The following is a 21,537-nucleotide window of genomic DNA, read 5'->3' as shown; positions in this document are numbered from 1 at the left end:
CCTCAATACACTAGAAAATTTTTAGAGAAAAGACCTAACTTATCCCTAATACTTCACAAATGCCTTAATTTTTTAATTATTATCTAAACTAACAAATCGGAGTATTTTTGAACAATTTTAATGTTCATTTAATTATTTAAAAAATAAATTATATTAGTAAATCTTAAATAATTTTTTAATATTTTCAAAAATTTCAAAGATTTTTTCCTTAATTATTATATCATATATATTATAAGATATTATTACATAAACAAGTAATAAATATATTACATGATATAATAATAGTTGAAGGTATCCGCAAAACTACGGTGTATGTATGGCCCAAGCAAAAGTTTCACATTCTGAGAAACAAAAGAGCACTGTATATAGAGATGGTTAGGAGATGCTGCGTAAGAAAAACACATCACAACATGGAGAAACGGTGACCTTTGATGTTTACCTTTGTATCAACTAGCTATATTAATTTCACCAAGAAAAATGTTATAATTCATTCTCGAGGTAACCATCCTTCCCACTCACCGAATAAAGTTTGTTCGAACTACGACTAATTGCATGGGTGAGATTTCCCGTCAGGGAATTGTAAAAACTTTGGTGGGGTAAAGAGTCCATATCCAAGAGTTGTTGTTCACGGGTCTTAAAATAGGGGAAGAAAGAAGATGGGTAAGACTTGACCATTCAAACACCTCCAAATCATTGATTTCGACTAAGACCCAAATCCCAAGCAACCTGTGACCTATTCCAAGCTTGTGGAATCGTAACATTGAGGCGAGTGGGTGACCGTAAAACTCTTGGACAAACCACAGCAATAACCCCACAACTCAACTGGGAATATGCCACGAAGATGTGTGAAAGCCATTGCCGAAGATATCATTGATCTCGTTCATCAAAAAGATCTGTAGTAGAGCAAATAAAATGCCAATAAGCTTATCAAGGGTCCTTAAAACGTGTAGTGGGCATAAAAAATTTAGTCTCCCACTCAAATTTCAACATCGGCACTAGAACTAACTATTTACATGCAGCTTGGCATCCAGCTTATAATAATGGTGAAATATCAAATAACACCAAACATTCTTGATGTCAAAACACACACAATTTACCATAAGATCCAATGATTTCATGCTATGATGGGCTTATCTGAGATTGAGGACATTCTTGTCTTAATATCTGGTTAAGGAAAAGGAAAAACCCATCTCTGAAGCACATATTTGCAATCGAGTCCCAGCATCAACTGAAAACATATGAAAATTGTTAACGATTGCAATATAGGAAATACCGAGGGGCATAATTCCTTACTACTAACCTTAATATCTAAGGGCCTAATTCCTTACAACGAAAAGAATTGGACTTAGAAACTGAACTTCAGTTATCATTTCCCTTTACAATGGAAATGCTTAGTGATATTAGTTCTAAAAAAAAAAGAAATAATAATATGATAATAACAAACAAAGTCAAACTTACCCAAAGAAGTAAAGAAAGTCCATCAAAAGGTTTCCAAAAGTTCTGCAGGAACAATGAATTAGGACAAGTTCAAATTCATAACCACCGTGGGACAATGAAGAATCTGAAATGATCCTAAATGAAGACAAATTTGACAAAACAAACGTTTTGGATCTCAACAAGTAAGAAAGGATGAGTTTCCTTACCCGTGATGAAGGGATAACCATCATTTGCTTGTTGAGATGACAACTACAATTAAAGAATTTTTTTTAATGGTGACCACTGATGACCGTCAACTGAATAACATTAAACAGTTAGAATGAAAATGTACAAAAATAAAATGTAAATAAATGATAGACACGCCCTCAATCTTGAAGAAATAGACCTTGCTTGTACCTCAATTGTTGTGGATATAAACTTAACGCCAAGTAAGCTAGTGGATGAACACTCGCCACTTCTCAGGTCCCTGAATAGCTAGATTTGACCCTATGTATGAACATACAAGAATAAGTTCATGATTTTTTCAGTAAAACAAAAGTTGCAAACCAGAGGGTTCTAGTATTCTATCGTTGAAAGTGTAAATTATACAGGCAATTTAAAAGTTTGATCTAAATGAAATCCCCCTAAAGAATTCAAAGATACACATACCCTAATTGGCGAGGAGGACCACTTCAACCTAGTTGGTAAGTGAACAAACCCATCATTACATAGGTTCTAATTGAATGATAAGTTACGATCCAATGAGACACACATTGTCAAGTCATAAGAAACTCGTACGATTCCTTTGATCTCCTTCAATTGATGTAGCCCATAAAAATACTTGGATGAAGTGCATCCAAATAATACTCTTTTTCGCTTTAAAAGGGTGACCCACCAAAGATAAAGGAAAATCCTTATGTCATTTGGTAGAACTGTATAGCCCATCTGAAGGATGAAAGACTTCCCTTCCAAAACAAGTTTGTAAGGCTGCAAGAGAGGAAAATGTGGCTCTGTGACTCACTCTTCTTGCACAGCAAACACCACTGTGGTGAAATGGACATTTAAGACAATCTGCATTGAAGCTATTCAAAGGTGTTAATGATTCAGCGGTGTAAACCAATTATTGGAGAAAAATCAATAACATTCAATGAGATCCTTCCAACAAATGGCTTCCTTTATGTAGGAAAAACCACAAACAAAATATGCCTAAAAAAACAGCCACATAAACTACATCACTAGTCAAACAAATAACCCTCACAGTAAAACAGAAACAAATGGTAAAAAGTACAAAGCATAAGAAAACTAATTAACAACCAAATAAACTACATCAATGACAGAACTATTATCTTTTTGGGGTGCTCACTCCATATGTCAAATAAATTTGTACAGAAGGTTCAGTTCACTTCTCAAGCCAATGCCATTAAGAATTTAGTAGACAAAAATCCTCTGCTATCAATCTTCCAGTAAGGATTAAGGAAAGCCTTGGGTCAGCCCATTTCTCAATTTGAGCATCCTTTAGGTTTCTTCTCATCTTTAGAATGCACATTTCAGCTTCTACCTTCTACCCGTCATAACCAAGGTTTAGTTATTAAGAATGATAGAAGAGACAAACCCCTAGGGGCAGGCAGACTTTAAACGGGTAAGAAAAAGTAACAGAAAATGATGTATCAGAATATCAGAGCTTCTTCCAGTAGCCATATGTCATTCTAGAAGGATGTGGAAGCTCCATTTCCTAATTTACAAACAAAAATAATACAGTGCAAGCGCACACAGTCCGACAAGAAGTGATAAATAAATTGTCATTTCCCTTTTTGTGGCTTTTAATCATATTGTTGTAACAACCTTACTTGAATAGGATCTGTTCTTTAGGTTGTACATCTGTGTGCTTGAGTTCTAAAAGATCATTTTCTTCTAACCAATCCAAAAAAAAAAGAGAGAAATAAATTGTCATTTTCCCACAAGGATTAACACCAGATTTTCAAAAATAAGAAACCAATTGAAATCGATGTTGAAGCATTTCTTAATTTGGGTTGAAGTTGGTGTTGAAGCATTTCTTAATTGGGCTAAGTGCGTTGAGAGCTTTTCTAATTACATGAACACCCCTGAAAACAAGAAGGTTAAGTTGATTACTTTCAAATTAAAATCAGGAGCATCTATCAGATGGCCAATTACGAGCAGGCCACCTATGCTATGAATGATCAAAACAAGATGTCTGCCTGCTAATTAAAATCAACTTCTACGTCAGCAATACCAAAAGTGCAAACAAACAAAGCAAAATGTGATTGATTACACCGAAGTTTTCCACATGTTGAGTGTTCGTATTAGAGTAAATGAAAAACCATTACAATGGCTACCAAGGTGATTCGGTTTTTGGACAGATCCTTGGGTTGCATATAAACCTTTCATATACTCCGTAGTTTTTCATTTTAAAGGAAATAAAAATGATAATATAAACGGAGAAACTTAAATACCTCCAAGCATATAAAGATAGTAGATCAAGCCCTTATGATAAATCAATGCTAGGTATTATTTTCTGCAGCACCCTATTAGTTGCATCTGAACTTGCGTCACCATGATCATGAAGGGATATCAGCACACTCTCCATAATAGAATAAGCTTCTGAAAAAGCCTACAAACAAATTTTTTGAGTAATTAAAGAAGAGAGAGAGTTATAATCACCGTTGTTAAATATTCTTTTTTATAGGAACAATCATGTAAAATTATAGTTATAGAAAAAAATAGGAAGTAAATAAAATTCTGTATGTTAGTCATGAAGCTGATTGAAGTAAAACATATGTATTCTTCTTTTTCTTTTCTTTCAAAGAAACGAAGCTTGTGAAAAATGAAAGAATTTACAAGGACATACAGAAAACAAGCCCACAAAAGGGCTACAAGTAACAGCGGTGGATCCTGAAGTTTTGTTGACAAGGGAATTTATAATTGAGTAAAAATAATCTAAAAAAAATTGTAAGAAGTTGGGCTTGAACCTGGGTCTTGAAGGGGCTGTAAAGTAATGATATTGATATTATGTCGTGTGTGTGTATATATATATATATATATATATATATATAAAGAGCATAAAGTTGAGGAGGGCTCGAGCCAATAGTAAATCCGCCGGTGACAAGAAAGCACTCACATCCCGTAAGATAAGACTAAACCAACTATATCATAATCGTGTTAAAAGATGGCAGGAATAGTGTCTAAATGAACTTGTAATCTTAATCTAAGAACACATTAGTTAAAACATTCAAGCATTTTCCTTCAAATGAGGAAGCCCCGACAACAAGTCAAGTAGTTGTGTATGAAAAGAAAAATCATGAGTAGGTACCTTAACAAAATAGAGTCATCAACTCACTTTCTAGGCAAAATTATTTTATGTTTTCATTCCAAAAATAGCTCAGCTAAAATAGTATTCTTTGCATCTATTTGCCTCAAATTCAAAGGGCAAAAATGAAATAAAAACGTTTGATTTTAACAATCAAGATTGCATGGTAAAGTGATGTTTCTAAATTTTGTACTATATAAAACTCACGTAAAGTACTTCCTATCCACATCATCAAAGTAAATAATGCCACCAGGCCAGATGCCTTACCTTGATACATTGATGAATGCGGAAACAATTGCGTCCAACATTATTCATGGGGAAAAGAGGATCATCGATATGTAAAGGATCGATACTACATAAAAAATGGAACCCGGTTAACAGTTATAACCAACCCAAAGATAGTAAAAATAGGCATCACCGGAGATAGTACTTAGCAAATTACCTGTATCCCCTTTCCCTCTTTATATAGACTCCACTACCCTGTATTGAAATGCGCATTTGGCGAGGATCAAATACATTCCTGAATTAAAAGTAAACAACTCTACATTAACATATACACATTAAAGCTGCAGTCCACTATTGTAGTGCAAAAAGCGGAAAAGAACTGGACTTAGAAAAAAAAAAAATGAGGGTAAGATTAGGGAGAATAATCAGGGATCTAGTTGAAGTTCTCTCTCTCCCTTTCTCTCTCATCTTTCACTCCTCTCCTCTTCCCCCGCTCCTACTGTCCCTCCTCCCAGCGACAACATGGAAGTGAAGAGCTGTAAATTTTTCGAGTCCTACTGCATTTGGTTCGACAGGGACACTTCAACATTGAAGATGTTGATTTTCGAAGAATCCTACAAGTCTACAAGTTTCAAAGAATCAACTAGGATGGTTTATTGCCGCTATATCCAATTTGGACCAATATGAGGAACATAGATTCTTTCTCAAAAACGGCAGAGAAGCAGATGGTACTACAAGACTCATAAAGTTCAGAGCTCCTTCCCAATGGACAGTCAGATGTGTCACTCGAAATTCTTCAGGGTTTCAATCCTTTGTGCACGTCTATTCATGGGGTGAGAAACAAGGCTGGTTTTTTTTCTTACAAATGCTGAAAAGTTTCTTAATGAACCACAACTATGGATTGTGGCACTCATCTCTTCAACCAGCCTCTCGTTCACATGGAAGTAAGTTGAATTAGTATATCCACTCAGGCCCAAGTTATGCAGATATAGTGAAGGCCTCAAATTCAAATTTCTCCCCTGCACAACATATCAAAAAACAGAGGCTGAAGCCAAAAGACTCCATAAGCCATTCCTTTGCTCATCCTCCACAAACCCTGAGTTTGCAACAACAATGGGTTCGAAAATATGACAATGTTATTAGAGAGGATTTCAATGATTTATGGATTATTAACAGGTTATTCATTTTTTATGACTGGAATGAAATGTCTCTTTTCTTGGAAGATCTATTTCAGATGAAAATTATTATTAACCCTTTGTTCGTGGACAAAGCAATTGTTAAAGTTAAACAAGGCCACATTAAATATTTGATCATAACCCAGGGAAAATGGTATGATAATGGGAAGTACCATCTTTTGTTCGAAAAATGGGATGTGATCAAGCACAGCAGGCCGTTTCTCATCAAAGGCTTTGGAGGGTGGTTTTCCATTAAAATCCTTCCCCTAGACTTATGGAGAAGAGACATTCTAGAAGTTATTTGAGCACATTTTGGGGGTTTGGAGAGCATTGCACTGGACAATCCCAATCTTATTAACTGCACGAAAGCCAGAATCCAAGTTCGGAAAAACCTATGTGGTTTCTTACCTGCTACTATTGAGCTGAAAAATGAAAACATAGGCAACTTCTTCCTTAATTTTGGAGATATTGAATCATTCGATACTCCTCGGATTGTTTAAAACAATCTCTTTTTTATTGACTTTTCTAATCCCATAATACCATTGATATTTGTAGATTACAATCAGTGGCTATAGATGAAGATGTTATGATTGATAGTCCTTCCTCATAATGGAATTTCCTCAAGGATAATAAGCCATCCATTTTCAGCCAACCTTTTGAGGCAACCAGAAAGTTCGTCCCATAATAGATTTCAGGCGGCCGAAAATTTTTATATCCACTGAAGCTTCTCCAAAAAAGAGCTGGCAGTCGAAGGGTTGGACAACCCCCCTCTTTACAGCTGGGCCCGGTGCATATATGACAGCCCAATCCTCCCCTATTGATAATTATTTAATGTGAAACATGAAGAAAGAGAATAAAGGCGGCCACAAAGTTAATTATTTGCAAAAAGATCCTAAACCCAACGATCACACAACTTTAGTCCAACCAGAAAGCTCCTTTGTGTCCCTAAAAATCGCCCAAGTGTCTAGGCAATTATGATAATCCCTTTATTGCAAAAACCCCTGGGTTCTAGTATGTTGATGGGGCGGACAAAGAATCAGACAAGATCCCACCACTACAGATTGGCTCCGCATCCAAACAATAGTCACCACCTAATATTTAGAAAAGAAGTGCTCCAACCAACAAATCCTCCTCCTCATCAATCAAGAATTGTCCTCAGCACTTCAAGTTCTTCCCGAAGTTCTTTAGAAAAGGGTGTAAATCCTCCCGCAATGTATGGACAGCCTTGGCAAACTCAGATTTATTGGAAGAAAGTTGTGTGAAGCTTCTTACTCCTGGTTTTACCTGTTACAAGTTAGTTAACTCCTCCCCTCCTTCAAAAGTTCATTTTTCCCCATTTAAAATCCCAGGCTAAAATTGTGACTTTGTGCGAGGTATTCCTATCTCAACAATTTCAAGGGCAGCGAATGAAGGGTCTGATAATGGAGACTCAGTGTTCAATGTCAGCAGTAAAGAACTATTACCGAAAGATGATTCACGTAAAGGTTCCAGAGGCACAAAATGGAGAGGCAGAAGATATAGATTCCCTTGGTTCTAATTTTGCCAACTTATTTCCCTCGCTAGAAAAAGAAGAAAAAAAAGGAAAGACGTGACCAAAGCAAACAACATTCCTCCCCATCTTGATTGCATTCATTGAAGCTTGTGAAATTAAATTAATATGAGCTGCCAAAGAAACACAGTAGTATTAGCCCGTCTCGAACTGCCAAATAAACAATTGGCCATTAAAAGATTGCTTAAAGACACCAATCTAGATCTGATCTTGATTCAGGAAACCAAACAAGAGGAGATTGCTAAATGAGACTTGGTATCTAAAGCCCAAGGAGAAGGGGGTCTCAGCCTGAAAAAACTGAAAAATTGTAGATCAGAATTCCCTTTGGTGTAAGGTGGTTCGTAGTATCTGCGGAAGTAGCACATTCCAATGGCACACAGGCGGCAAAGAGACCTCCAGTTCAAAAAGCCCCTGGATAAATATCTCTAGGCAGCGGCATAAAGTAGAAACCTTGGCAGATTTTAAAGTCGGAAAGGGGGACAGAATCTTGTTTTGGTGGGACATGTGACTGGACAGGATTGCTTTGAAAACCAGATTTCCGAGGCTGTAAATTGTGCTTCAGTTATGCAAAAGAAACTCCCCACCCATTATATAATGCCACATATTTCTCCATTTTGTCTTGGATCTCACAAGAACCTACAGCATATTTTCTTTGAATGCTTTTATGTGGCCAAGTGTTGGAGTATTTTTTCTACTCATTGCAAGACATCTTACTTAATTGCCAGGCCTTCATCTTCCTCCTCCTTGAATGAAGATTCCGATTGGAGCATAGTGCTCCGAAGTCTCCCCCTTCTCCCCCTTCTTGCAGCTCCTTTCTGCCAGATTTTTCTCCCTAGTAGCTATTTTGTTTGAATGTTTTTATTACTGGTTTATTAGGTGGTATTGGCTGTAGTCCCCACTTGGACTATTTATTTTTGTTTCGGTTTTATACTTTATTTTCCTGGATGTGTTGAGGATGCTATTTGTTTAAGTTGCAGTAAGCTGTAGTTTATGGACATGATAGGGCGCTAGGGGGTTGTCAACCTAGTTGTGATGTCCCGGTGCACCTACTAATCCTTAGGTTTATTGCTCTCTGTCTATCCCTCATGTACATCGAGCTTTGTCTCTTTATTATTATTTATCTATTTAATAAAGGGATCGGTTTCCTTTTAAGAAAAAACTGGACTTAGAAACTGAACTTTGGTTATCTACCTATCTTTCCCCCTTCTACGGTGGAAAGGGCAATGATATTAGTTTTCTTTAAAAAAAAATAATGATAACAATAAGTAAAGTCAAACTTACCCAAAGAAGTAAAGGAAGTCCATCAAAAGGCTCCCAAAGTTCTGCAGAACCATTGAATTTGGAAAAGTTCAACTTCGTAACCACAATTAGATATAACCATTTCCCAGGTAGAGAAAACAACAGTAACAATGGATAAGAAACTAAAGCAGGCCTCAAGATTTTAACATATACACTCCATTAATATTTTACATGAAATATTATGTCACAGCATTAAAGAATTAATTTCTCAGAGATCATCCAATTAAATTTGCAGAGCAGTTAATCACTACTCAAATCAACCCTTACGAAAAGATATCGGAATTTACTTGGTTGATGGGACGGCCAAGATGATGTTCATGCTGAAGAAAGCGTATGATCAGTAATACCTGTAAAAGAGTTACAGCAAGAAACTTAGAAACCTCATCACAATAAAAACCTCATTACAGGTTATCTACTCTCATTATGGCTATTGTAACTCATGACAGGACCTTTTGTATACATTTCACCAAATCAAAACAGCTAAGGGCTTAAATGCATCACCACTAGATTCCATCTGTTTATAGGAAAAACGCCTTGGAGCTATATCAATTATAATACATGCCAGTAATGTAATACAGGCAAAGGGGGCTAAGAAGACATTCTGAAGCTATCAAGAGAGAGCTAACAGCTTCCCTCAAAAGAGTCATGAGACTTGGAAGTTGGATCTTCCATAAATGGAGTGGTCTGCCCTGTAGAAGTTGGTGAACTGCATGGTTGAATCAACTTTTTGAACCTCTTCCCAAAGCAGATCTTTAATTTTCTTTGATAAATTTGGATTGGAGACATTTCTTGTAATAGTATTCTCTCGGTGATGTTTTCTTTATCCTAAACCAAAGGTTATGCCTTTTTTTTTCTTCTCTTTTTGCTCTTAATATGCCCTGTTTCAATTTGAATAATAACATTGTGTTTCTCCCTTATTTTCTTGTAAAGGTTTCATTTTAGTGAAATGATGTCTTAAAAAATGTATTTCCACTGAATCACTGAAAACGTCAAAAGCTCAGAGTATTTTGATTACAGTATGCTACAGCAAGAGGTTGGGACAACTCACCAAACAGTAAGAACTTAAGCCACCAGAATAAGACTGATCAAGACTTCGATCTGCCAAAAATTTCTTTAGCACCAAAGCCAAAGGTATAGTAGCTGGAAATTGTTCAGTCAGCTCCTTAACCTTCAATTGCCATTGCACAGAATCAAATACAAATTACAAGAAAATATTTGTAAGAAAACAGCAATCGGTGAAACTTTACTGAGAAATAATGTTGTGAAAAAATGAACTAAAAAGAGTATTTATTTTTGAGAAAGACACAAGAGTCAGTATGCCCGTAGTAGAACAATCAAATTCTTGAAAGCCCTAGAAAACTGGAACTCCCTTCACCAGAAGATTTGTTATTACCTCATGAATCAATAAAAAGTTTATTGTTAATAAAATAACATAAAATTGCTAACACTAAGTCCAGATTGTAAATGGTGTAGCAGCAGCCAGATGGAATCGGAAGATTTTTTTTTTTTCACTTCTAAAGGAATTTATTGGGTTAAGATATGGCGGAGCAGCTCTGAAAAATAAAGATAAGGGGTAAGGCATCCCTGCCCAAATGAATGAATACAAAAACACCTTTAAATCAAGGTTAATAAAAGCCAAGGGATAATTACAAAAAGCCCTACATTGAGCACTCCACCTAGAGGTGGTAAACTGCACCAGATCACAAAAAAATAAAGCCAAGAGGACTTGTCAAGGAAGATCCTCGTGTTTCATTATTTCCAAAGGAGACACAGAATGACTCTAACAATATTCTTCTAGAGAACTGTACGCTTCTCCTTCAAAGGCCAACTCATATGAGCTTCCTCCACCCACAACACTTTGAGCCCAGCATGCACCCATGAAGACCAAAAACCTTCCTAAAGCAGTTCCACACTTGGGCAAAAAATTCACAATGCAGGAGCAAATGGTTGATAGAATCCCCACTCTTGCAGCGCATAACCCAAGTATTATGGGAGCAACACAAAGTAGTAAGTCTTCTTTGAACCACGCCCATCGTGTTGATACTGTGTATTGCTACAGTCCACAAAAAGAATTTCACTCCCTTAGGGTCAAGGCCATCCCAAATATGTAACCAAAGGTCTTCATCAATCATTCTTCTTTTCTGAAGCTAAACTTCTGTAACTGATTTGATTAAGAATACACCAGAGATGTCTATAATTCTCCCTCCTTTTCTTTTTTTTTTTTTTAAATGGAATTTCATTCTCCTAGTCTCTTTTCATTCTCCCTCCTTTTCTAGCAAGACCAGTCCAATGTTATTTGAAAGTGAAGACACTACCCCCCACAGAACTCACTTTAAAGCTTTTCTGGAGGGCTGTTACCTAAAAACAACCCAGGTTGTTTTTGAATTTTGCTAAAAGACGGCCTACATACTAATGAGAATATTGAATCAAAACATCTCGAGTGTTCTTCCAACAGAGCCGAGTAGCCTTTCCAATTTGTATGACAAAAATGCTAAGCATTTGTTTGTGAAGTGTTCTTTTACAATGGAAATTTGGTAGAAGCTTTTCTCAGACCTTCATCATTAATCCTGTCCTTTCTAATTTGGTGCAGTGAGGCCTTCATAACTTCTTGCACAGATCTGGCTTCATACCCTCTTATGAGATCTGCCTATGGTATGTGTGGATAAAAAGAAACAAAAGAATTTTTCTTTTCACAAGATACATCTTCTCATTGATGTAATGAAAGAAAAAAGGCATATTTGAAAGTGTTGACTGCATAATTGTATGTTTACCTCTTTTAGAGGTGAAAGAGAATTATCAATTGTGAAGCTTATGGTGAATCTATGTGGGGTCCATCTCATTGTGGTATTACTAAATAGAGTCCAATATGTACAAACTCCTATGAGAAAAGACCGTTGGTTGATTCAAGTAAACACCCGTCAGTTTAACTCCCAGCTATAGATTGTTTTAGTTTGGAAAAAGAGACGGTAGATATCATTAAAAATAGTACTTCTATAAGCTTTATATTTATTGGACTTGGCCAAGCTGCATCCTGTTTCTTTGAGAAAATCGCAGGACAAAACTTTCAATCCCACTAATTAGTGGTATGGAATTGGAAGTTGTCTTTTAGTCTTTTGTTAATGATAGGCTGCTGATGTAAAAGGTTTATGTTTTGGACCATTTTTACTTTCTCAATGTCATTTCATTTCTCTATTTTCGGATATGACGAGGATGCTAAGGAGGTGTCAACCTAATTGAGATGTCCAGGTGCGTCTATTAATTCCTATTAATTAAGAGTACCAACTTTTGTGTCTTTTCTTCTTTTTGTAAGAAAAATGACTTTAAAAAAAATTAAAAAATTCACAAAAAACTATAACAAAAAACCAAGTATACTATTCTCCAATTATGGATTACCAGCTCAGAAGTTTGGAGTCCTGTATGTGATGGAGTCTTGAAACTGATGTCAATGCGGACTGACTTGGTGCTAATTGAGGAATCATAATTCACCTCCAAACATTTTGGCAATATAGAATCTTCTAAACTAGCCATATCATTGAGATTGTTGGCATCTTGTTCTCCAGATACAGCAGAGGACTCCTCTTTGGGCGATTGCATATTTGAAGTGGACGAAGTCACGAGTTCATGAGGAACTTCAACAACAAGCATGATAATAGGAATCTGACCCAAAATAGAAACTGATTAGCAAATTCACGGAATAATATCTATTATTGACAAAAATTAATTAAATAGTTGATAGAAAAGGCCGTTACAGCAGTATTTTCCACCGTCTTTAATGAATCGCTTTTTACCCATTCCTGATTGGAAAGATATCTGGCTGCATGCTGAAAAACGAAAATATTTATTGAAATTCTACACTTCGAAAAATAAAACCAATGAAAAGTTTTACTTGAAAAGAACGATATAAGAATCAAAATTACGAGAGACAATAGGGTCAAACCCAACCTCATGTCATGGAGAGAACAAAACACCTCTTTTTCTTAAAGGAATCAAGCCTCTCATTGAATTAATGAAATGAGATTATTGCTTAAAGTACTATAGGGAAATACAAAGAACAAGAGAACCTAAGTATCAGGAGGTGCACCCAAGAATCTCGAGAACAAAACATCCCTTAAACTAATCTAAATCAATGAAGGATAGATGGAGGCCTCTAGGATATTATAAACTCCAATGCAAAAAGAGGAAGCAATAACCATTAATAAAATAAAAATAACAATAACAATAACAACTACAACAACAATAATAATAATAATAAAAGATAAAATCTTTTAACGATAAAAATATATCCTTTCAAGGAATAATCAGAAATAGCTGGACTAAGCATAAACAACAGTGAGCTGCAATATCATATTCAATTCCTCGAGATAAGAATAAACATACCTGAAGGCAGGTTTCTTTGATACCATTACGTCCCTCTAAGATCCCAGCTTCTTTAATAGGTTCCTAAAAGATAACAGAAACAAACCTTGTTTAGAGCACTAATGCGGGAAAAAGGCGTGAGGGACCCAGTAAAGTAATGAACTAACCAGATTTCTCACTGGAGGCAGACAAACCACAAGATCCACATCACTCGTGGGAAGGGACAAACCAGTTGCATTTGAACCAAAAATGTTTGTCCTGGACCTAGGCCATAAGACTTGAAGGGACCGTGTAACCCGTTTAACAGCCCAAGTGATGTAAGGCTTCTTGGCCATGTTTTCTGCAGCAACCTAGTATAGCATATCCCATCAATAGCATTTCTCAGGGATAACAATTGTTTATATAAATTCCAACTAGGAAATACTACAAAAATGGCAACAATGAGATCTCTTACATGCTTGCAAAAAGAGTCGATCTCATCATGTAGGCGGCTATGCATCAAAGAAAGAGATTCTTTTTTTACAGAGCAGCTAATCGTAGGTGGAAAGAGAGGAAATGCAACATCTGGCTGCAAAAGAAAATTAATCGTAAGGAAAATGCAGACTCAGTACATAGCTCAAATATTTGGATTGTGGTTGCATACTCACATGCTCCTGGTCAAGAGCTATCTGGGGCATAGCTATTAATGACAAAGGTTGAACTCTTGAGCAATTAGAATTACTTTTATTTCTCCAATTAGGCCATACAACTTCAGCACCGTCAATACGTAAGCATGCTTCTTCCAAATTAGTTCCATCAGGATACCAACCCTTTACCCCCCAATGCCTTGGACTTGAGCTACCAGATCTAACAGTTGGAAACCCCCTGTGCTTCCTGGAGTCACTTACAGGAGAAGGCGGAGGTGGTATTGGTGCCCGTGGAACACAAAGAACTACTGGAGACGGTGGTCGCTTTACTCGAGATTGCTCTCTCCTTGTAGGAGGGATACATGGGCTTTTATGATCATAACCATGACAGAACTCAGATCTTGATCTTTCCCTCGACATACTTGGAATAACAATAGGGCGCAAGATTGGAAATGAATGTGAGTCTGCTTTCCCTTCAACATCGCTAGGCAAATTTGGCAAAGATCTAGGATCATCTTCCTCTGTCACTGTGTCTTTCATAGTTGTTGAGGAATGAAGCATGTTGTTGGGTAGATCAGTTCCTTGCACCACATAACCAAGAGCCTGCTTTCCAGAACCCAGTGGATCAAAAGAACAGAATGAAGTAGCAGTTGGGGAAGTCAACCCATTACTGTAAGAAGAAGAGAAAGCAACCATGTCATCAACAGTCCTGTTCATGTCTGCTTCACGCCAAGCCCATGAGCTATCATCAGAACTAAGAGAAGGAGGTCGAGAGAATCCTGCCCCATGGTGATCAGAAGGATTCCAGTACATAACACCACCACCAAAATACTGATTATAGTCTATCCCAGAAACTGCATGCATTTCCATTTCTTCCTCCGATATCCAGTTTCCATCACACTCATCAGCTAGGTCTTGATTATTTGATAAATCAGGAAAATCAGTTAGTTTGCCAGAGTACTTCTCATCTTCCGTACTAACTTGACTGCTGTTATTAGGGAACCCCTTACAAAAAGTAGATTGTCTCCTAGAAAGAAACCCAATATCATGATTTGACGTCATCGTTGAAGCCAAGCCAGAAGCACTTCGTAAAACTGGGGGCCAATCTAAACTCATTAACAGTGGTCGTGTAAGAATTGGATTACAGCTGCCTTTAGCAGACGAATTTCTTGATTGATGCATTGCAGGTGTGAAAGACCGGCGGAAATGATTGTGCCAATTATGACCAACGTCTAAATGTAATCTATCGGTAGCAGGTGGTAGATGTGAATTGAAAGATGGGATATACAAAGAAGCTACACCGTGCCATTCATAGGGAGAATGTTCCAAGGGATTCAAGGTCCTAGCATTACAAGTATCACCACTAAATTGATGTCGAGATGAGCACGATTTCTCCTTTACATCAATGGTTCTTGGAAGTTTATCCAACAAAGATGATTTATTGCCTACTTCACAAGTTCGGACAGAGCTCTTCACATTGACATCACTTTTGACAATATTCTTTAGCTCCAGTGAAGGCAAATGAGAAGGTACTGCACTGCAATCCATAAAAGATGAAGAATTTTCCAATGTAGATGATAAGAATTGATTTTCAATTATTCCTTTTGAGAACTGAGATTCTCCAGGACCAATTTGACTGACAGATTTTGTTATTCCAGAAACTTCATGTACTTCAATTTTAAGGATGCTTTCATACTCTCTATTTGGCTCATTAGAGAGAACTAGAGGACTCGGGATTAATGTTGAACTGTCAAAGTTATTAGTACTATCATTCTTGATATTCGAGATGGAAGGTTTTATGAATATACTATCCTTATCCAACTCTGCTACCTGATCCTGAGAACTAAAAGATGGCGAGGAAAATTTAACGGCTGGCCCAACAGAAGGTCTTATTTCAACTAATCTGCTGTTCCCACCAGAATTTTTACTCTTGTGTTTTTTCTTCTTCCTCACAGTGCCTTGATCTTTTCCAACACTCATTTTTTGGTCATGTACCTGGTGGCAGGCTACTGGTTACAATGTATTCAAGCCATTAAATATACGATAAAAATATTTTTTAAAAACACGAATAAAATAATTAATAAAAATCAAATTAACTGTTTTAGATACATCTGCTGGAATTTCTCTGCAAGTCTCATTTCCCTTGGACATAATAGACATTGTTGTGGAGTCTGTCATGACTTCTCTCCCTCTGTGACCACACTCCTTGTCAAATTCCTGACGCTACATCAAAAAATAAAATTCATATCCTGCAGGTAAGTCCATTATATAGCATTTTTATGCTTCAAACCAAATTTACCTTCGTAAAGTTATTGCTTGATAAATCATCTACACATGCCCTCAGTGCAGGATTCTGTGATTTCCGGCTTTTTCCCTTTTTCCTTCTACTGGAAGCACCTACCTGCTCTCTTGATTTACTTGGAAAGGACTTACCATTCCCCTCTCCTAGGAGCTCAAATTTCGTGCAATCAAGTGAAATAAACATAAGAAATTCCCGCAATTTTCTTAATATACAATCAGGGATGGCACAGATAGAACCCAAAGTGCTATAGAATAGATTACACTTATAGTATTCATCATGAAGACACGATGATACCATCGTAACAATATCCTGAAGCACAAGCAAATTTCTAAAGATATTACTTAATAAATAAGGTTTTCCAGAATGGGTATCTGGAATTATGTTGAAGTCAATATGCAGGTCTGCCTGGGATGTTAACATGGACCTTGGTGGAGATGTAGTACAATTGTACCTAAATGGTCTATTCCATTCAGCACTAAAGAGCCCCATCTCATGCTCCGCAAGTCCACTTGTCCATCTCAGGATCTCATGTGTCTGAAAACTCAAAAAATGATTGGAAGTTAGCTGAAATATGGTGATAGATCTCAAACCTGCTGTACACATATCAAATTAAACGTAAGTCCGATTTTTTAGGGAAGAAGAATGATGTAAGCTCATTAGGGGTAATTTTGTAGTTACCTTGATTAGCAAGTCCATTAATGAACTAGTTTGGTATCTTGTCAGCTAACTTAGTTAATTAGTTACGAAGCATAGTTTTTTCTTGTATTCTTTTTTATTTAAGGGAACTAAAATTTTTCATTTATGTAATGAAAAGAGCCAAAGCTGAAAAAGTACCAGAGATAAATTACAAAGGCTTTCAAAGATATCATCCACAAACTAGAGATAAGACGAGAAAATATTATCCCATACTACCTGACGCCCCTCCCTAATCACTCTTCACTTCTCTTGATATATCTTTTTTTAAAAATTAATCTTACATTGAGAAAAAAAAACACCGGCATAAAACCAAGTCCACAAAAAAAAGTGGACTCCCTTTACAAGAAGGTACTCCAACTATGTAAAATCACACCTATAGAATAACTACAAAAAGTCAAATTGAGGCCCAAAGGAGATGATCCAGGTCTTCCTTCACCCTCTACCAAAAATACAATAGAAAGGCTACACAAGTGAGGTCATCCTCCTAGCAAGTCTATCAAAAGTGTTCACCCAACCAAGCAAAAGTAGCCAAGTAAAGAAACTAAACTTTCTTAGGAAACTTAATCCTCCAAACCACATCAAAAACCAACTCCCTAATGGATGAGGAATCCAACAACAATTTGAAGAAGGATTTTTCGGATTTGGACTCCAAACGCTAACATTCCTCCACCCCACTCTAAAATTGAACTCCTCAAATAAAAAAAGAAAAGTGGCAACCTCCGTCTTTCCCAATTGGACAAATCACAAAGAAACCCAAAAGAAAAAGACATAAAGTTCCCAGATCAAATTAAGAAATTTGAAATCAAACAGTTTTTAAAGGAAGACAAATGATGGAGATAGGCAAAAATAGAAGAAAGAGAACTATCATCCCCACCCACAAATCCTCCTAGAAATACATGTTCTTATCGTCCCCTACGACACATACGACACAAAAAACCAGGAGAACATGGGAAGCTCAAGCGATATGTCTATCCACAGGCTCTGATGTTTGCTTTTAACCCCTTTTGGCACCCAATCAAAAGAGTGGTTGTCACGTTTACTCGCTATGATACGATGCCACAAAGATTCATGCTTAAGGGCGAAACACCAAAGCCACTTAGCCAACAAAGCTCTGTTATGAATTCTTAAATTGCCAATCTCCACCCCCCTAGTTAGGACAACCAACAGCCTCCCAATTGATCAAATGAGAGCCCTTCCCTTCTGCCTTCATCTGAAGAGAATCAGGGCTGTTATTTTCCAGATTGACAGGCCAGGCTTTCTTGTTTTTTTTTTTGAAGATTTGTTGTGCTTTATTTGTAACTCTCCATATGTTTTATTACTTTTCAGCTTTGCATCTGTCTACCGATTGGTAGTTTATATTGTTATTTCCGGTCTTTGCATGACCTTAGTATCTTTCTTTTATTTTGGATATGATGAGGGTGCTAAGAGGGTATCAACCTAGTTCAGATATCTGGGTGCACCAACTGATCTTCTCTCTCTCCCCTTTCTAGGCTTCTTTATTATTCTCACTGTATAACTCTCTTGTACTTTGAGTTTACTATTAATAAAGAAGCTTATCTCTGTTTCACAAAGAAAAGATGAAAGCCCTTCCCTTCACTTACTCCTACCCAAAGAACTCTCATAAACTTCTCCATGCACTTACAAACTGATCTAGGAACCCAAAAAGGGAGAAAAAAAATGCACTGGAATGCCACTAAGCACCACTCTGATCAGAGTTTTTTTTGAAAAGGAGATAAGCTTCTTTATTATTAATAATTTCAATGTACAAGATAGCTATACAATGAGAATAACAGGGAAGCCAAGAAATGAGGGAGAGATAGAGAGATAGGATCAGTAGGTGCACCCGGACATCTCAACTAGATTGACACCCCTATAGCACCCTCATCATATCCAAAATACAAAGAAAAGATTAAAGTACAAGAACAATACTAAGGTCATGAAAAGACCAAAGTAACAACCAAAATAACTACAAAAGCTACATACGGTAGACAAAAGCAAGACTGAAAAGTAAAACATAACTGCAGAAATACATATAAAACCCGTCCAAACTACAAAAGCACTAATTCTGAACTGGAAATCGGGGGAAACTACATTGTAACTCATCCGATGAAGGCAGTCCAATTGAGGCAGATGTCTTGAATGGAGTAATCTTTGAATTATGCATTCACTCATTCGATTCTTAAACTTGACTTTGAGAAGGCTTATAATCATGTCGTTTGGGATTGAGATGACAAATGATACAATCGAATAAACAAGACGCAGAAAGTACTCTCCCTCACCCAGTGATCTTCCCGAAAGTATGCATCTCTTCCCTCCCCCACCACACAAGGGACCAAGTGAATAAAAGACAGGAGCTCTTTCGAAATTTCTATCCACAAATTTCTGCAAGTTCCTTTAATACCTTTAGGCAACCATCTAAAAGGATGGGGGACAGTTTACAAGAAATGATCCAACATCACAAAGAATTTGGCCCAGATAAAAAGCACCACAACAAGTTGGCTAAAAAGGGTTTTGTTACACATCCTAAAATTCCCGATTTCCAAACTCCTCAAAGAAATCTATCTCTCAACAAACTCCTAGCTAATCAAGTGTGACCCTTTGCCTTTCCCTTAGGCAATCCTTCCTAGGGACCGCCATGTATCAATCTCTCCAAACACTTGTACACCTCAAACAGACCCTGAAAAGTGAGAAGTATCAAACCGGAATGTCATAAGACAGACTTGATTAGGATAAGTATGCCTACCTGAGAAAAGAAACCTTTCTTCCAAGAGGTTGACCAGCTTCCAACTTTATCCACCGCAGAGTTAGACAAAGAAACAAACTTAGGATCACTTCCCTTGATATCATTATACTCAAAATATCTACCAATCGGCAAGAAGATGCAGGGGACAATCCAAAATCCTACCCTTCAACTTACTATTGAAAATGATAAAGTTCCTAATCGTCCTAAGACTATCCGAATCCAATATCTTCATTTATAGCCACAACTTTCGTTCGACTTAGCTTTTATCCAACAACAACAACAACAAATTTTAAATTTAAATTTAAAAGATTAAGAATGAATAAATAAATAATCTCAATCCGCATAATCGACCGTAATATTTTGAGTAGGGAGACAAAAGGGTTAAGCACCAGAAACCCGAGTATGTGAAATAATTTGTAACGACTTCAACTAAATAAGCACACAAGATGGACAACATGTACTGTTCCCAGAATTACCAAATTTTTTGCTGATTTCCCCAGAATTGCAGTCAGAATGTTTTTCCTTGACGAATAATCCAATTTATCCCACCAGTCCACGCATCCCTTTTTCCTCCAAAACACGTTTGTAGCCATGCCAGTTGCGGTAGCCTTCTCTTTGAACTTTACCGATCTTTTTTTTCCATTATTCAAGTTCATCCATGACAATCTCAAAGCCACCTCCAACTTATTCGCCACAAAGGCTTCCATACTGTAGTATCCTTTCGCTTTTAACCAATTTAATTCAGCCCAATTGGACGCCAGGTCACCCCCTTCACCTCTCAAAAACGCTCCATTTGAAACTCCATCCATTGCCTCGACAAATTTATCCACATTTGAGACGAATTCCTCGCTTACAGTTATAGAATCGATGTTCTTTAACGAACAAGAACATTCCTCGAGTTTGTCGCCTTCCCTGGAACCGAATAATCGAGTGGACTCGAAAATCATCCTTTGGGACTCGTTGGACTGGGAGACACGAGACAGTAGTCCGCGGGACTTCTTAAAGCATAAGCTAGGTAAGTGCAGAGGGTCAGTGGAGAGAATGTCGGGAAGGATGATAAAGAAACCGTGTCCTCGTTTGCGAACTTCGGCCACCATTTGGATGAGGATTTGGACGAATTTGAAATCAACGACCGTGAGATGAGCTTGGCGTTGGTGGACGCTGAGAGAAGAGAACCATTTAAGGATGGAGGACCTGGGATTGAGATTGGAATTGGTATCAGGATTGAGGGGAAGGGATGTAGAATGGTATAGGGAGATATGGGAGGTGAGGGAGTCGATGAGCTGGTTCTGAGCCATGATCGAGTTCACCGGCGGTCACTGGATGCGATCGATTCGTGGATTCTTCTTCTTTTGTCTGTTTGTGTGTTTCTTTCTGGCGTCGCATAGAGAAACAGGAGACGAGAGTGACGGAGCGGTGAGAATGAGAATTGAGAAGAAATAGCGGGCAGATTTTCGCGGGTTGTGGCCATGTGGGCTCTTAATTCGCCCTGCTGTCCATTTCTAGTTTTATTGGAATTTACTGTAAAACTATGCTATATACCAAACTTCCCCACCTTTGCTTTGCAGTCTGACTCCATATTTCTAGTTCCTTTCCCTTTTTCTTTTCTTTATTACGATTATTATTTCAACAAATTATGCAAATGTTTTGTAATCAAACTATATAGTTTCATCTATAATTTAAACGATTGGTATCATATTTGAAGTTGTTTTAGATATAACTTATTTCTTCCGGTTAGACATAGATAAATATATTTAGTTATATTTAATTGTATTTATCTACTTAAACCCTTTTTATTTCCTTTTTTTTTCTTCTATTTTTCGTA

At 37.1% G+C, this 21,537-nt stretch overlaps 1 protein-coding gene across 10 annotated transcripts; it reads right to left on the bottom strand.

Annotated features, from left to right (window-relative positions):
* Positions 1 to 242: 242 nt before the first annotated feature.
* On the bottom strand, positions 243 to 21,280 carry LOC101221970. 10 transcript variants are annotated; one of them, XM_031881616.1, is made up of 22 exons: positions 20,189 to 21,275; positions 16,271 to 16,807; positions 16,069 to 16,194; positions 13,993 to 15,966; positions 13,800 to 13,913; positions 13,513 to 13,695; positions 13,367 to 13,429; positions 12,739 to 12,810; positions 12,383 to 12,646; positions 10,038 to 10,157; positions 9,277 to 9,336; positions 8,972 to 9,012; positions 5,184 to 5,261; positions 5,009 to 5,093; positions 3,888 to 4,045; positions 2,086 to 2,487; positions 1,834 to 1,923; positions 1,644 to 1,733; positions 1,459 to 1,500; positions 1,301 to 1,374; positions 1,098 to 1,228; positions 243 to 893 (listed from the first exon to the last, which is right to left on the bottom strand). In XM_031881616.1, exons 1-15 carry the CDS (start codon positions 21,008 to 21,010, stop codon positions 3,920 to 3,922), a joined length of 4,665 nt encoding a protein of 1,554 aa, XP_031737476.1. In that variant the 5' UTR covers positions 21,011 to 21,275; the 3' UTR covers positions 243 to 893; positions 1,098 to 1,228; positions 1,301 to 1,374; positions 1,459 to 1,500; positions 1,644 to 1,733; positions 1,834 to 1,923; positions 2,086 to 2,487; positions 3,888 to 3,919. The 10 variants fall into 10 exon arrangements, with proteins under 10 accessions (XP_031737476.1, XP_031737478.1, XP_031737484.1 ...); XM_031881618.1 differs by having other exon boundaries at positions 1,644 to 1,686; XM_031881624.1 differs by lacking the exon at positions 1,301 to 1,374 and adding an exon at positions 19,713 to 19,756 and having other exon boundaries at positions 20,189 to 20,264.
* Between the last annotated feature and the right edge of the window lie 257 nt (positions 21,281 to 21,537).

The sequence above is a fragment of the Cucumis sativus genome, chromosome 3, assembly GCF_000004075.3.
Source record: "Cucumis sativus cultivar 9930 chromosome 3, Cucumber_9930_V3, whole genome shotgun sequence".
In the NCBI taxonomy this organism is placed as follows: domain Eukaryota; kingdom Viridiplantae; phylum Streptophyta; class Magnoliopsida; order Cucurbitales; family Cucurbitaceae; genus Cucumis; species Cucumis sativus.
This window is presented reverse-complemented; position numbering and strand designations above follow the sequence as displayed.